Source organism: Delphinus delphis, chromosome X (assembly GCF_949987515.2).
Source record: "Delphinus delphis chromosome X, mDelDel1.2, whole genome shotgun sequence".
Lineage (NCBI taxonomy): Eukaryota > Metazoa > Chordata > Mammalia > Artiodactyla > Delphinidae > Delphinus > Delphinus delphis.
In genome coordinates, this window is record NC_082704.1 from 63,746,245 (window position 1) to 63,763,040 (window position 16,796).

The 16,796-nt window shown below is 46.4% G+C and overlaps 1 protein-coding gene across 1 annotated transcript; it reads right to left on the reverse strand.

The window, feature by feature from the left end:
* Positions 1-7,500: 7,500 nt before the first annotated feature.
* On the reverse strand, positions 7,501-15,479 carry FGF16 (fibroblast growth factor 16). The gene is made up of 3 exons (XM_060002159.1): positions 15,206-15,479; positions 9,105-9,208; positions 7,501-7,746 (listed from the first exon to the last, which is right to left on the reverse strand). Exons 1-3 carry the CDS (start codon positions 15,477-15,479, stop codon positions 7,501-7,503), a joined length of 624 nt encoding a protein of 207 aa, XP_059858142.1.
* Positions 15,480-16,796: the final 1,317 nt, after the last annotated feature.

Below are 16,796 nucleotides of genomic sequence, written 5' to 3' on the forward strand. Positions count from 1 at the left end.
GTTAAAATGGCAAATTTTGTTATATATATTTTACCACCATAAAAAATTCAAAAAACTGTTTTCTTTAAAAGAAAAAGGCCAGGACTTCCCTGGTGGTCCAGTGGTTAAGAATCCACCTTCCAGTGCAGGGGACGTGGGTTCAATCCCTGGTCAGGGAACTAAGATTCCACATGCGTGGACAACTAAGCCCGCATGCCACAACTACTGAGCTCACGCACCTCAACAAGAGAGCCTGCATGCCGCAAACTAGAGCCCACGTGCTCTGGAGCCCTGCGCCACAACTAGAGAGAGAAAACCCGCACGCCACAAGTAGAGAGAAGCCCGTGTGCCACAGCGAAATATCCTGTGAGCCGCAACTAAGGCCCAATGCAGCCAAAAAAATTAAGAAAATTTAAAAAAAGAAATTATACAAATGGCCAATAAAAGAAAAAAAGAAAGAAAGAAAGAGGCCAAACTAAACAATACCAAAAAATGAATGCTAGGAAGCCACTACTAGATGGCTTAGGTCTTAGTAAAACATGAGGGAGGTTTCATCTACAGAGAGAGACCAGAGAATGCCTGATCTGGAACAGTCTGGAGCTGAGAGCTAGAGACGAATGGAGATTTGTAATATCTCACATGAAAAATGCAGTGTTTGCCACCTATTTTCTTGATAAGAATTCCTTGGGGACTTAAATATACAGATCAGTGATTCTCAAAGAGTAGTCTAAGGATTCTTGGGGGTCCATGAGGTCCTTTCTTTCCTAATTACAGATCTAGGAGAGGCCAGATTTTCTCCCTATATTTCAGCCAAAAGAACATATAGCAACAAATTGAATGCAGAAGCAGATATAAGAATTCAACTGTCTGCTATTAAGGCAGACATCAAAGAAGTTTGGAAAAATGTAAAATAATACCACTCATTAAATTTTTGAGGATAGAATTACTTTTTTCATAAAAATGTAATTTATGTTAATGTTAATGGGTTTGTTATTTTAAATTAATTATTAGATAATTAAAATTGCTGAATTTTAATTTCTAATATGTTAAATACCAATAGCTATAATCCAAATAAATAAAAGCTCTTTGAGGTCCTACATAGTTTTTAAGTTTGTAAGGGCTCCTCAGATCAAAAAGTTTGAGAAACATTGATATAGATAACCAAGCCTTTCAGCTGGAAATTCTGATTTAGGAAGTCCCAACAGAGCCCAGAGTCTATTTTTAGACAATTTTACCAGATGCTTAGAAAAAAAGTTTGGTTAACACTAAGCCAATATAAAGCTGTTTAGATGTTAGGGATTTTTATGATAGGCTACGGTGAATGCCAGACAGACTCAAAACTAAATGAATAAAAGGCCTGTTAAGTGGGAAAAGGCTGGTCTGTTTGAGATTGATGTGACTGTATTTGTAGTGGAGTCATTTGATGACCCAATTTTCATAGCTTTATCTAGCAATGTTGGCAATCCAGGAGCAGAAGCAGAGAAAGTGGGCACTTTAAACTGAGTTGGATGGAGCTTTGGGTGTGGGCTCTCCAAGTTATTCTGTCCTGTATATATACATGACATTCAGATTGTACATTGAGGAGGCTGTGCCCTGGGTTTATATTGGAGGAGAATTGTGGGATCTATTGGATGTGGGTATAATAGCTTAAGGGGCAAGCATGGAGAAACCTATAGGGTATAGTGTTAGGTGAGGTTAGGATGGTATGATGGGTTTTGGAAACTTGGAACATTTACAACTGGTGGGACACAGGGAAATTGGAAACAGGGCAAGCATGCATCTGCCACCACGAGTTTACTAGGAGTCTAGTGTGTGGCATGTTAAAAAGGACTGGGATGGGGCTCAGAGTGCATGACTATAAGGAAGAGAAATGAAGAAGGAGGGTTCTGGATATGTGGGACCCGGGTGAGGCTGTCTATTCATGGTGTGGTCATGGGAGCCTGCAGAAGGGAGTCTCCTGTGACCATAGGATGCACTGCTAAAATATAACTAAAATAGAAGTTGGATGAGGGCTGACAGATTCTGTTGGTTTGCTTCATTAGGTACACTAGACAGTGGAGTTTCCAAGTGGGTACTCTCATTATGTGTTCTTAGTAAGAGGTTGGCATGTGTATGGCATGGCTGTCTCATGTACCACCTTACCTTCTGGTACCTGTCCTTTGTAAAACCCCAGCAAAATCATACATATGGAGAGGGGGTGGAGTGATGCATATGTTCATTCCGAGATATGTCTTCAAATTAATACTGCTACTAATAAATAATGAACTAAATGTAATAGCGATAGCAAACATTTATTGAGCGCTTACTATGCACCAGGAACTGTGCTAAGCACTTTACACTTTCAATACATTATCTTATTTAGTCTTCATAGCAATTGCCCTTGAGGTAGGTTCTGTATTTATTTTCACCTTACAGGTGAAGACCCTGTGGCTTACTACAATTGAGCCACATCACATTCTCATAGTTTTTTGATCATGCCTAACTCCTTCCTGCCTCTGGACTTTTACATATTCCTGTTCTCTATCCCTGGAAAGCTATTCCTACCCTCCTAGTCACCCTTCAGGTCTCACCGTAAGAATCATTTTTTCAGGAAGCCTTCCCCTAATCCCCTTAAAAGGTTATGCCTGCCTTGCTATATACTCTCATAGCACCTTGTACTCTTTCTTTATGGCACGTGTTACAATTTGTAGGTTTACTTGTTTATGTCTGTCTTCCTGACTAGACCATATCAGGAGGAGAGGAACTACACCTGTCTTATTTACTGTTATGTCTCTAAAGATGAAAAAATGCTCAACAAATACTCGTTGAATTAATGAATTAATTAATGAATTTGTTCAGGGTCAAAGAGGAAGTAAAGGAATCTGGATATAAAACAAGGTTGGTCTGACTTCAGGACCTGAAGAACATGTTACCTGCATGTCTTGTGCTACATTGCAACGATAAGGAACAGAGCTGAGCCCATACTTCGTCTGGGCATTGGAAAGAGATTTAGAGGAGCAACAGCCTGTGCTGGGTTGCAAGAGTTGGGTATCTCTGCAGTTGACACCAGAGCCCTGGTGTAGAGGCCTATTAGAAAGGTCTTCCATTTTCTCTTTTGAGAACAGAAGGAGCTCTAGGAATGACAAACTAAATTATGTTCTGTTCCTCCTGCTGAGCAAGGAAGTTAGTTAGATGACTGACCGTGAACGTGTCTTTCCAAAAGAAAGCGTCCTTCCTCACTGATCGCTTTCTCCCTAACATCCCACATTCTTCCTCAGCAGCTCCCTGTTCTGGGAAAAGGCAATGCAGCTCCAACTACTCCAGAGAGAAGGAAAGCAGCAGTCCCCGAAAGTCAGCTGAAGAGTCAGGGAGAGGAAGGCTAAACCCGTGCTTTAGGCAACTTGGACAAAGCCTGTGTGACTTGTGGCCCCACTAGAGCCCTGAGCCTGATGGATTTCTGACTATGTAGCCAGGGATTCAGTGGCTGAGCACCACAGTGACGTGAAGGTAAGATAAACTTGGGTTCTTTTATTATCTTAAGCCTTTGATTAAAGTCCTCTGGGGAGGGAGTCTGCTCTGATGGTTCTGATAAGCTCCTTGTGTCTGGGCCTGGTGGGTTCAGTCTCGACTGTTTTTTCAGCATGAACAACATTTTGCTGTGGCAGTAGGGGTGAAAAGAGGGCTGGAAGGGAGGGGAAGGAGAATCTTGTTGCCATCAGAACTGCTGTCAAGGTTGGCCCTGGGTTGAGCTTTGTGCAGAACCACTGAGCAGTGAAGCCAGCCCAGCTCTTCCCTCCCCTCACTCCTACCTCCCTGTTGCCAAACTTACAGCTATCTCTTAGATGATAGGAGTCAAAGATTTCACACATAAAATCTATGTCTTTGAGAAAAACAAAACTAAACTAAAACTCAGTCAAGGTTTCACACAGGATCGCAGTGGCCACCAGTTCTTATGCCAAATGTTTTGAGGCTGTGGAAACTCCTAGGGTAGTGGTTCCTAACATGTTGGGGGATCCTCTGAGAACCAATGGAAGATCAAATGTACACACACATAAAAATTTGCATACTGTTTTGGGAGTTCAGGTCCAAAGGGCCTTCCATGGACCATTAAGGACCTTGTGAACCCCAAGTTTGGAAATTCTGGTGTACAGGGTTTTTCTTGGCCTGGAATAGCAGTTGTGTAGCACTCCTAGGTCTTATATCCTCTTTCTCCTAGGACACGATAGGTGCCCAGGAGAAATCTGGGGGTCCCGTGGAGTATGTAATTAGTAAATAATGCCACCACATTCGGTCACTTTTATTTAGCATTCACCCTGTTCCATCCAAATGATGTAATATCCTTCTCAAGACTTTGTCTAGCCTCTGATTACACACTTCCAGTGACAGGGAACTGAGTATCTTTCTTAAGATACAGCCTAGTTTGTCATTGTGCATATTTAAGTGTACTGGGAACTTAATAGTTCAGATGATTCTTGTATGTAATGCATTTGGTTTCTCTAGCCCGGCATTTGCATCATATACATATTTGCTAAAGGTGTCTATGTCTTTGTCCATTCATTCATTTACTCATTCTTTCTTTCAACCAACCATTCATTTATTCAGCAACCATTTCCTAAGTGTTTGTTTTGTTCCAGGAACACCCTAAACACTGGGAGGGGATGAAAAGATGACTAGTAAACAGTCTCTGTGCATGTTTTCATTCAAAACCAGAGGTCCAGAGCTTACTACTCTACAATTCCCTCTAGGTTGGCACAAAATCCATTACTTTAGCACTTTGGGGATACAGTGTCAATCAGCTGCTGATTGCTCTAGTGGTACTAGGTCATCCATCTTACATTTTAATTTCCAGAATTTATCTTTTCCCTCTTTTTGACCGTGACAACAGATGCCCACTGACATTTGCGGGCAATGTGCCCCATTCATTGTTATTCCTAAAGCTCAGTACAAGAGTGCCTCCCCTATGAACCCCTTCTGCATCTTGGGACCCTTCTTCTGTTCTTTTCCCCTCTACTTCTACCCAGAGGAAAAAGGTAAGGCCTGACCCTAGGATTTGGAATCTTTGCCTTTTCATTACATTGGCATTTTCATTGTAAATCCTACCCTGTGTAGTATGGTGCTTGTGGCATTGCCAGGCCCATGTCAACTGCCTCACTAGAGTAACACTGGCCCTACTCACAGGGAAGTGCCAGCTTCCTATTGGTTAAAACAGATCTCACTTATCTCACAAGCCCTCAGAAGTTGGGGCTGTGTATCAGAAGTTCTAGGTAGCTGACCATAGAGAATATAGGTAGAATTTTGGTTTTAAAATAAAGGTGTGATGCACATTCAAAATGTGATAAAAAATGTCACACGGCTGATTTTTACCCTCCTTCCAGAGACCTCTAGATGTGGTGTTTCTTCCCTGTAGCCCAACACAGACATTGCCATCAGCCTCTTGGCTCTCTAAATCCTCCTGTTGGTTCTCCGCAGCGGGCATTACCCCTTTCAGGGAACTTTCCCTGCTCACCCCAGCCCTGTGTGATCTCTGCCTTGGTGGTTCCGTGGGCAAGCATTCTAGTCTGTGATCACATACACTGTGCAACTTAGCACTTTCTATCAATCATACAGTCGTATTTGCTCTTTGATGTGTGTATGCTCATACGTGTGGTTTCTCTGTTGGGTACTTAGATTTGGACGAACTTTTATAGAGTTTTTGGTTTTGATTTTTAAGTGAGCCGCTACCTAAGCTATTTGTTTTACCAATCAGTTGGGGAAATAGTGGATGTGACTGAGGAGCACCAGGAGGAACGATCCTAAACCCAAAAACTTCTCCCACCAGTACTTCATGGTGCCTGAGTACTCAATGAGACTTTTATTCCTTTGGTTCTTGTTTCCAGACAGCATTTGCTTTGAAAATGTAAATAACCCTATACTCCCACCTCAGTAAATATCAGTCAAGAGGCCAGGGATTTCAAAGCAAGATATCTCAGAGGCTGCTCTGGAGAAGACGGAGCTCCAAGAATGCCTTCCCCACTTCAACTACAGCCACTCTTATTTTATGGACTGAATTTATCCTAAAACTTTCTTTATAGACAATTCAGATGCAAAAAGAATTCTTCTTGAAAACCATTCTTTTAGGGCACTAGATTTCAAACTTTATTGTGCATAGGAATCCTCTGGAAGGCTTGTTAACATGCAGATTGTTGGGCCCCACACCCAGTGATTCTGATTTGGCAGGTCTGGGGTACGACCTGATCTCTTACATTTCTAACAAGTGCTCAGATGATGCTGCTGGTGAAGAGACCATATACTCTAAGAACTGTTGCTCTCTAGGAGAAACACTGGCAGAGAAGGGGGCTGGGGGTTTGGAGAGGGAGTGGGAGAACACCTCCAGAAGGGAAGCTGACTGGTTCAAAAAAAATCATTCTCCCTATTGATTGTTATTTTTTTTGAATCCCGTCATCTTCATATGTTAAGTAAGAAGCCACCAATTAGGGTTTCTGACCTTCAGGCTTTGGGCCCTAACCAAATCCCAAAGGAGGGTTTCTCTATGCTTAGTCCTAAGCACAAACGGGTGCTTCCATAAGGGCTGTTGGTCCGGGCCTTCCTGAAGCTTTGATTCACCACTAAAGTTAAAGTCATAGAACCAGAAGGAACTTCAGATAGGGCCCCTAGATAATGCTAATATTGTAGATAGTGGGTCACCTAGCCTAGGCAGTGTGATGCCAACATCAAGAGATTCTAATTAGTGAAAGAAGCTAACCAACCTTCTAATTCTAAGTGTACAAATGAATAGAATTAGACAGTGGTTACAATATAAAGACAATTTTATTGCCAATAAAAGCCTTTACTAACTCATTTATCCTGTTTCAGTAGGACCTTATTCTTTCTGATGAAAATCCAGTCATAGCATCTCTCATTAAAAATAAAATTATTTTGAAATAAATAAATATATAAAATAAATAGCATATACATTTCATAAATAGTTTGTCCTTATGCACAGTATCCATGCTTACATTTTAATATCATTTTCTTACAGCCTACCCCATCTCCCACTTCCAATGGCAGGGAAACTGCATGTCAGGACAGATGAGAAATCTGCAGAGCCAGTGCAGGGATGGCTTGCAGCAGGGCTGTAGCCCCAAGGATTTTCTTAATGAGACTTCTCCAAAGCTCTGTAGGTAGCATCTATGGCAGATTCCTTGGTCTTTCATTTACCCACTGTCAAGGTATTTGGGTAGATTGTGGGGCAAGACACCTCTGGCCCTTGGCGGGGACCCCATTCTTTCTTGTGCCACCTCAGGGGAAAGAACATGAGTAAAGAAAAAAGTATATACAAGATTCCCTCTAGACCTCCCCCTCCCCCCACATCCCTCCCCAAAATAACCCAACCTTGATATACACTTTGAACAACAAGGGAACAGCTGGGTCGAGTTGAACAGTAAGTGCTTCTCTGTTATCTAAATTGATAGGAAAGAAGATTGAAAAGCTATGAATATAGTGCTTCCAGAGACAACTGTGGCCCCAGAGTATACAGGTCACAGAGGTCACACTAGGGGTCCGTTACCTATAGCGGAAAAGGTCTCTGGACATGGAGGGCAACTTAGAAGGATCTACTGGCCTGGGTAAAAAGTGAGTGAATTTCTGGTGTCGTTTAGTCCTGTATCCCTCCCGGGGTGAGCCGTCTTTATTCAGGGCCACATAATACTGTCTCTCCGAGTCCGAGTGTTTGTACAAGGTGGAGGCATAGGTGTTGTACCAGTTTTCTTCAAACTGTTCCCGGAAAACACATTCACGTGTGAGTTTCTTCTGTGAGGGTAAGAAAATAAAGCAGAGCCCATTATATGACTATTCTTCCCATCCCAGCTTGCTGGTGGAGAAACTAAAATAGTAATAGCACATTGATATTAGAATATTTCAGTCCTATCTCCCGGTATTCCTGAGGCATCTTCTTTCCAAACAGCACAAAACAGCCCTGTCGGTATCACTTTCACCCTCTTTTGTGAGCCACGCAAAAATGTTTCCAGTGATATTTTTTCTGAAGGCAGGAGACTGAAAGAGATGGGCTCACCTGGCACTTTGAGCCTGAGAATTTCTGCTATGGCCTCCCAATGCCCCGCTGGCACCCCTGAGTTTTCTCCCTATTTAGGGCTAATGATGTTCAAATCCACTGAGATTGCAGTCAACTATGTCAACTGACAGGCAAAGGCCTCAGATCTATATAAAGCTCCATGGGAGGTGAGCTGTGATCTCTCCTAATGAAGGGTCTCAGGCCTGTCAGTTGGAAAGCTCAGAAAAGATCTCCTTGAAAAGTTCCTCCAAATCTGGCTACTTCAAGCTGGCAGCTCCTGGGTCTCTTGCCTCTGTCCCTTCTCACACTTGATCCAACCACCATACTACTTGCTGGGGTTTTGCCGATACTGAGTGCTGGGGACAGGCCTATCTCTTAGGTGTCAGGGAAGAATGTGCTCTGATTTCATGGGGTGCAGGCAGCCAGAAAGTATGCTCTGTGACTCAAAAGCCAAAGCCAGGAGTTGGGATCCTCTGAAAGGGTTAAGATCAGCAAAGTCACCATTCCCCAGCTCTGGGCTGGCTTCCAAAATAGTGAACATGCACTGCAGCCAACCCAGTTCTAGCTGGGGACTTTAGGGCTGTCACCAGACCCTGGAACCCTCACTCTTCATTTGTTTGTTTATTTTGTTTGGCTTTTGGGATTCAGCTGAAGCAATCTGGACATCAAGGACTGTGTCGTTAATCTCAGAATCCTCAATCTGAAGGCCAGCTTTACCATTGCCTATTTTTGTGCCAGCCAGTTGGCTACTCCTCTGGGTACCCATCACAAATAAGATGTGCTCCTTGGGAGAGTTAATGCCCCAAACCCTTACCATCTACTGACAAACCAGTACAGCTTCCTATTATTATCAGATGAGCTGGCCCTCTAATGGAGAAGGTGAAAGCAAATGTACTACAGAAAAGCTTCTGTTTTGATGGAGGCTGAATGAGTGAAAGTGTTATGTAGCAAGTTCCTGGGCAGTCAAGAACTGACTAGAAGACACTAATCCTTTAAAGTTGACAAAAGTGCTTTCAAGTGCTAGATGAATGTTTTGCCTTACATTGTCCAAACACTTGTGGTAACAGCTTCCGAGGACAAAAAACCTTAAACTTACCGACCCATAGAGTTCTCCTCGCTCGTTCATTCCTAAATACAGGCCAGAGTCCACTCCCCGGATGCTGATCAGCCCCACAGCCAGGCTGATAAACTCCAGAATTCCTAGAGCAAAAAAGTGAATGCCATTTCCATCACTGATATCAAGCTAAGAGGAAACTGTTCAGGTGACATGAGCTACTAGTCCTTTATGCCCAACTGGAGGCCAGCTCTGTGTGCCTTTGGTGAATTACCTGATGAAACCATCTTTTGCAGCAAGAATGGAACCTCAGAGAAGACACTGAGTCTCTCTGGGCCTCAGCATGTCCATATGTAAAAAGGGGGACATAATCTCTGCCTTTATTCAACACTCTTAGGCATATTATAAGGAAAAGACCATGAGAAGCGTTTGGCTACAGAAGCTCCATAATTACAAGGTACTATTGCTGTTAAATACCACCGTTTCAAGAACTGGGAGGGCAGCTTTCAAAATGAAAGAATGTGGCCAGGTTTCTGTATCTTCCCAAAGTCACTTCCCTCCTCCCCAGAGCACACAGCATTACCTTGCTGTCCTCTAGGCTGAACTTGTTTTGCAGCCTCTTAGCTCCCATGTCCTTAAAGCCACATGAGGCTGTCAACTGCCTGTAACTGACTCTAACAAAGGCCACACGGGCCACTCACAAAGTTTGTTCCTCCAGCCTATGGCAGGAAGCAAAACTTGGCCTGGTGAGAGCTTTCTCCTCAAAAGTACTCTTGGCCAGTGCAGCCTCAGGCTTACCTCTTGAGGATTTTAAATTTATCTATGGCAAAGAGTTGGCAGGTAGTATTAGACTTGATACTGATGTGAGATGTTGCAGCTTTAAGGGAAAAGGGAAGATACTCAGAAATGTCCCTCTAGCTGACAAAGTTAGAGGTGAGGATTTGAAAAACTTTTCATTTACCCAGGAGCAGTACGGGGGGAAAAAAGAAATTGACTACTAAGAGGGAAAAAAGAACCAGAACTGAAATCCTGGTGATACTGAAGACTTCACAGTTTTGTTCTAAGATAGCACATCTATTATTTGGATACAGATGTAATGGTCAACTAGATTTCTCTTTGATTTTCTCTAACCATGTTTTTCAACATACAGACCAAAACGTGATACTATTGACTCACACAGGCATCCAAAGGTATGAAATGAGCTCATATCTGGCTGTCTTTCTCATCCAAAAATGTAATTCTTAAGGGTAATAATATTCTATATAATCTACACAGGGAGTGGGACTGATTCCTTAAAGATCACTTTAAAAAATTAAGTGGGCAATTGTGAAATCAGGTTCAGAACTCCAGTGGGAAGTCTCCTGAAGAGCCCCAGTGACCTGGGCTGGTGGGTGGGCAATCAGGTATGGAAGCTTTTAGGGCACACTCGGACCTATTTGGAGAATGTAACGCTCTTCTGCTGCCATTGTATAGAACACTCAGAACGTGGCCTTTGTCCTCTAGCATTGACATCCTCCAAGCTTTAGTCTCAGTCTGGTTGTTACTAACTCTTGTAGTACAAAAAAAGAGTTTTGGGAAAGGATATTGACACAAGATGGTAAGAGGGGAAGGGAAAATACCTGGTGCCAAGTAGGGCTTAAGCAGATACTGATTTAGTGGACCAAAACCTTTAGTTACACTGCACAGGTTCTGATTTTGGTTCTGCCCTGTTTAACATTTTAATAAATGACTTATAAAAGGACATAGGGGGACTGTTTACCCTAGTTCCAGAAGACATACAGCTGAGAGGGCGACAATAAAAATCCAAAGAGATTTCAAGAGAATGGAAAAATGGGCTGACTCCAACAAAATAAGCTTTAATTAGAATAAATGTAAAGTCCTGCACTTTGGTCCCCAAACCAGTTACCCAAGATATTTTGTGTTTGGGGTTTTGTTGGGGGAGGGCAAGCCTCAAGTACAGTATGAGTCAATCATACTCCTTATTTCATGGCCTATTATCATAATTGATCTGCGTAAAGGCTTTTTTATTTATCTATCTCTTTCTTTTTATTTCCATAAGCTTCTCCCCCTCTCCTCCCCCCTTCAGGCAACCACGTATATTTTCTTGAAAACATGGACTGTTCTTTTGTGTTTTCATGCATTTTTACTAAATGCAAGTCTGCTCAGCTTTGGAATGGGGAGACGTGGCTTAGCAAAACATGCACAACAATGGAGTACAGAATTTGATTGAACAAGGTAACCTCAGTATGGCTGATTCACGAGATTATTAAAAAGCTAATGTGAAGCTAGTCATGTAAAAATTAAAAATTGCTAAAAGCTAATGTAAAAAAATAGAAAAAAAGAAAAAACACTAATGTGATCTAAGGCTGTATTGATCAAGATCTAGTAACTGGCATAAAGGAGGGGATTGCCCCATTCTGCTCTGCCTCAGATCACAAGAGTGCTGTTTTTAGTTCTACTGTGTTTCAAGAGGGCTATGGAAACACAGGAGGGTGTTCAAAGGAGAGTGGCCAGTATGGCCAGGAAACGAGAAGCCAGGTCATGATTCAGTTCTGGGTGCTAAACTTTGAGGGATACCAACCCGCTGATGACTTCTGTTCTTTGCTTAGGCAGCTTACTTCTGAGCTTCTGAGTCTTAGTTCCCTCATTCTCTATCTCATGTCTCTGACCACCCTGAGCTCATTAAGTAGCAGAGGGTAGCTTGTGATCTCACCATCCAAAACCTGGTATGAGAACAAATCATGAAACCCAAGAGGTGTGGCCATTTGAGTCACCACCGTTTTTCTCCAGCTCTCTGTTAACCCTGATGCCAAAGGACAGATCATAGAGGAAGTCACTTGGGTTGTGTCCAGTAACAGGGGTCTCCAACAGCTGGAATCATCCCTGCCCAGCTGTCTTTGGGCATCATTTCCCTTTGCCAACTTTCCTATTAGCTGGATTCAAACTGTGGGAACCCAGTGGCACATGATGATGGAACAGATATTCCTAAACCTTCTCCTGAATTCCAGCCAGCATGAAGGGAGAGAGAAAACAAGCCATTTTTACATTTTCCCAACTACAGCTGGAGAGGGGTGTTAACGGCAAAACGTTGAAGCAAAGTATTAAGTAGACAAAGTTTGTCCTCAGTACTTTCACCCCCTTCAAAGCCCAGGACCTCCCTCTCCCCTGCCTCATTTGACCTGTCCACCTCAGGTTCTGGCCTGTGTTCGACAGTTTCCAGACTCTTCTCTTCTTACACCTTTTGCCCCATGGCTTCAGTGAAAACAGATCTGTTCTGGGTCCCACTGCTTCAGAACCCAGCTAGATGACTGGCCTAGTATGTCATTTAATCTGGCTCCATAACTCACCCGAATGCCCTCAGCCATCCTTTCAGCCTTTCAGGGCCAAGACAGTGCTGTTTTGGCACCTTGCCAAATAAGAACCCTATCGCTCACAAACCAAAGCAGCTGCGCGAGCCTGTTCCATCCCACCTGGCGGGAGGCCTCTCCTCCAGTCTGGCTCCCAAGCTCCGCTCTGCCAGCCCACAGGTGCCCCTCAGGAATGTAAGGATCCCTGTGAACCTTATGTAAATGCCACCAGCCAGCCAGGCGGAGATTGAAATACTCCTGGCTACTGATTGCAGAATGGGGGGTGTGGGGGAGGGGAGGGGGAGCATAGGCTGTGCCAACAGGTTATTATTTGGAGTCGAGGCTGCTCTTGGGCTCAGCCTGACTCATTCTGAACACATGGATTCCAGGGTAATCCTTGGGGGCCCTGCTCTCCAATTACAACAAATAGCTATTTACTTTACATGGCCTTTGGAGACTACCTCCTCCCCCCAAGCAGAAATCTATAATATTTTATATCTTAAGTCTGGCCTACTTTACCCTGCTGGAATGTTGACTGCTAAAGCACTTATGGAATGTTAAAGTTTCGATTTATTGAATACCCTGGCTGATTAACTCAAATGTGGAGGGAGGAGAGAGTTAGCAAACTCAAAACGCCACCTCTTTCTCTGCCAAAAGCTAAACTGAGAAAGAGTAAATGTGTGCTTGCAAGTTGGCAGGGGACGTTACAAAGACACAGCTTTGACCAGTTATCATTTCCTTTACAGGAAATACACGGAACTGCCAGGAAGCCAGGGAAGGAGGAAAGGGAAAAGGTGATGCAGAGGTGGTCTCAGTCAGTATGTGTGTGTGTGCGCATGCACTTAAGGCAAAACCCAAAATGAAACAGTTAAGCAGCAGTGAAAACACCCCTTCCTCCCGCCAGTTTTATTTCCTTTGGTTTCTCCTTAAACTTAACACCCTTAGCAGACCTGGGAGATGAAAAGAAATCAAGATGTGTCCTTAGGGAGGTAATTAAAGACCACTTATCCCAAGAGCCTATTACTACTTTATGTTGACCTTGTAGGTTACTGGGCTTAGTTTAGGCACAGAATCAGACGAACACTTGTAGCTGCTGGGAGTCAAGCTCACAGTTTCTCCACCTCTGCTACTCCCACCTCACATTTCTCCATCATTTCAGAATTTTTATTCTACATCTCAGGAATGAGCTACCCCAATATCTTTAGGCCATTTCTGGGAGTTCTGGGAGGTTCTGAGGCCAGGGTGGGAGTCCCATTCCTTCCGAAGAGGAACAAAAGGGGACTGCAAAGTCACTAGTGATGGAAGGGAAAGGAGCTAAGTTAACCCTCCCTCTCCCCTCACCCCACCCCACCTTGTCACCCTTTTGAGGACCTGCTGCAAGTTTATACAGACACCTGCACCCCTCCATTACCCCCACCCCACACACAACCTACTGTACTCCAGCTCTCCAAGTGCATTTTTCCAAGATGACATAGACCTCATTAGGGTTCCTGCTTGCTCCCAGCAAGGAAGACCAGCCCTGGCCCCAAGTTGTTTGCTAGACTTAGCCTTGCCCAGGAACAGGCCTCTGCCCCTCTCCCCATCCACCCCAGGCTTTCTATGGTGCACTGGGGTGCAGCTCTAGCAAGGCACGGGGAATAGGAGGATAGGGAGGTTTGGGGGAAGTGAGGGAGGATGGGAAAAAGAAGGGAAGAGTATCACGCCTGATGGTAGGCAAAGCCTCTCACTGGCTTAGATGGTGTCTTTGGCCCATAGGGTCCTTGGGAGGAAGCAGAGGGCATTGGGAGATGCGGGGACCCAAAGAAGGGTAGCTGTCACAGCATCAAAATAACAGTTTAGTAGAGGATAGGAAATTGAAACTGAAAATGGCCAAATTATTGAGGAGTGAACACATTCGCTTAGAAACCCAATGATCTCTGTCCCAGGTCAAGGTTTATACTAATTGTGTTCTGTATGTGAGACAGGCAGCTGTGCCCTTTGAACAATCTGCAGAGTGACAGGCAGAGAAAATCCTGGATGGAGGCTGGGTGTCTTCTGCCCTGGGCCCAGAATACACCTGTTTTGGGGCCTGGGAGTGGGCCTAGAATGGTTTCCTCACTGAGGCAAGGAGTCCAGAGGTAGCTCCGGCAAAAGCTTCCCCAGGGCTTGTGCCCTTACACAGTAGCCACCGGGAGGCTTTCCTAGTTTCTCTAATACCCAGATCCCGCCGTGCTGTCTGGGTTGTACCTCAACACGGGCAGAGCAACACAGAGGTAGGCAGGTGCCACGGCTGCCGCGTCCCCGCGGGTCAAAATCGACTCGGGCGCGGACCGTCCACACGCCGTATCCACGGCCCACGAAGGCTCCAGCTTCAGGTAATCTGCCGCGACAACCCAGCTGCCCTGGAGGCTCAGCCTCACGCTGTAGCCACGGTCCCCGACCTCCTCGGCGGATGCTCCTACCCCTCTCCCAGCTCCACCTGCAGCGTCCAGGTCCCAGAACAATCCTCTAGCTCCCGGGGGAGGGAGGGTGGAGTGGGGAAAGGAGAAGCCGCACCTCAAGGCGCCCCCGCCTCCTCCCGAGAGTGTCTGAGGGTGTCAGGCGCCCCGACGCCGCTGCGCGGCTCAAGTCCGCACCGTCGCGTCCCGCCTGCCCCGCGTCCCCGTCGGCCTCCCGCCTCGAAGGGCTCAGACGGCGCCGAGCCGAGGGGCGGGGGGGGGGGGGGGGCGGTCCGCGGGCCCCAAGCCGGAGCCTCGAGCCGTCGGCTCCCCAGTGCGCCGTCTGCTCGCCTCCCGTCCCTCCCGGCCGCGTCCTCACCGAAGCGGCTGTGGTCGTGGCGGGTGCCGTGCACCGTGCCGTTGGGGAAGATCTCCAGGTGGAAGCCGGTGCGGCAGTAGAGCTGGCGGCGTCGCAGGATCCCCTTCAAGTGGGCGAAGTCGGTGGGCGAGCCGCGCTGCAGCTTCCCTTCGATCTGGCCCAGGCGCTCGTTCAGGAAACCTGGGGAGTCAGCTAAAGGCACGTTCCCCAGAGACGAGGAGAAGCCGTGCAGATCCCAGTCCAAGGAAGAGAAGACCCCCCCCACCTCAGCCATGGCGGGGTGCGCGGGGCCGAGTCCGGGCCGTGGGGCGCGAACTGCCTCTCCCCGCCGCGGGCGCGGGCGACTCGGCGGCGCTCGCTTGCTAGCTCGCTCCGCGCTCTGCCGAGCTGCAGTCGACGTCTGTTCTTGTCCAAGGAACTTCTCAGCGGCGGGGAGCGTGGGGCAGCGCGCTCCTGACCTTGCGCTCAGTCAAAGTGCCGCTTCCCCTCCGCATCCATCTCCCCAGGCCTCTCATAGCTGGCTTCGTCGAGCTATCAGATGCAAACGGCACTTTATATACATACCCACTCCCCTTACATTGACATATTGGATATTTAAATACAAGCCACACCTCAATGGCATCCCCTCGGAGATTGGTGTGTGGGTTCTTTTTTTTTTTTTTCCTCCTCGTATCCTTTTGGCTCTTTTTAGGAGAGGGGGGTGGAGTGGGAGAGAGCGAGCGAGCTTCACTCCCTCTTTTATTATGAAAAAATGGCAGGAAAAAGCTACACATTGCAGTGAGGCATAACTGCTTTTGGCAGGTTTTTCTGAAACTGCTGATGAAATAACGGAGCCCAGTGCGTGGAGGCTGTTGGCGTCTACTGCCACTCAGGCCTGTTGCGCTGGGGCAGCACCCACCTCCCACGCGGCCTGCGGCTGCTCGCCTTTAGAAAGTGGCGTGAGACCCGGGCTGGGGGGTTCACGCGTTCGTGAGCCTCTCTTGTTCCCCGGCCGGTCGGAGGCTGCAGAAGGGGCGCCTGGCCTGGGTCAGTGGCTCCCTGGTTTCTTTGTTCTGTTGCCCCCTAGTCCCACTCCCCACCTGTAGGTCGGCAGGGGGCTGAGGAAGTGAAGAATTCGGAAACGCATGCAGTTGCAAAGCGTGGGATTGGGGGGTTGGTGGTTCCTGTAGGCACCCAGGCTGGGGGCCTTAAGGGGCCTGGGAGGAGCGGGAAGCCCCACGGAGGAAAGAAGGCATTTTTTTAAAAAGGGACGTTACAGCTTAGGAAAAGGAGGGGGGGAGTAAGAAATAGAAAGCGATCTTTTTGAAAAATGATCTCCTCTGGCTTTCTGGGCGCGCTTTTACTAGGCTCTCGAGAGCAAGCTTGATGAGACCATTGGAAGTCTGGTGGGGGGTTTTCCCCACCTCTTTTCTTGTTTGGAAACAGGTGTTTCCTCGCTCTGTCCTGTGCCCTCCTCGGAGATAGTCTATCAGGAAGAGCGGCAGTTGGGGCGGGAACTGGAGGCAGCCAGGGCAACGGGCAGCGTTGAGAAGACCTGGGGAGCAGGTGCCCGGCCTGCCCCGCGCCCCGCGCCCTTAGCCGGCACCAGAAC

Excerpts from the sequence above, each read along its gene's own strand:
- FGF16 (XM_060002159.1), bottom strand. The coding sequence starts at position 15,479 with ATGGCTGAGGTGGGGGGGGTCTTCTCTTCCTTGGACTGGGATCTGCAC. Across the intron at positions 9,209-15,205 it reads CCACGACCACAGCCGCTTCG|GAATTCTGGAGTTTATCAGC; the intron begins GTGAGGACGCGG and ends TTTTTGCTCTAG. Across the intron at positions 7,747-9,104 it reads GAGGAGAACTCTATGGGTCG|AAGAAACTCACACGTGAATG; the intron begins GTAAGTTTAAGG and ends TTACCCTCACAG.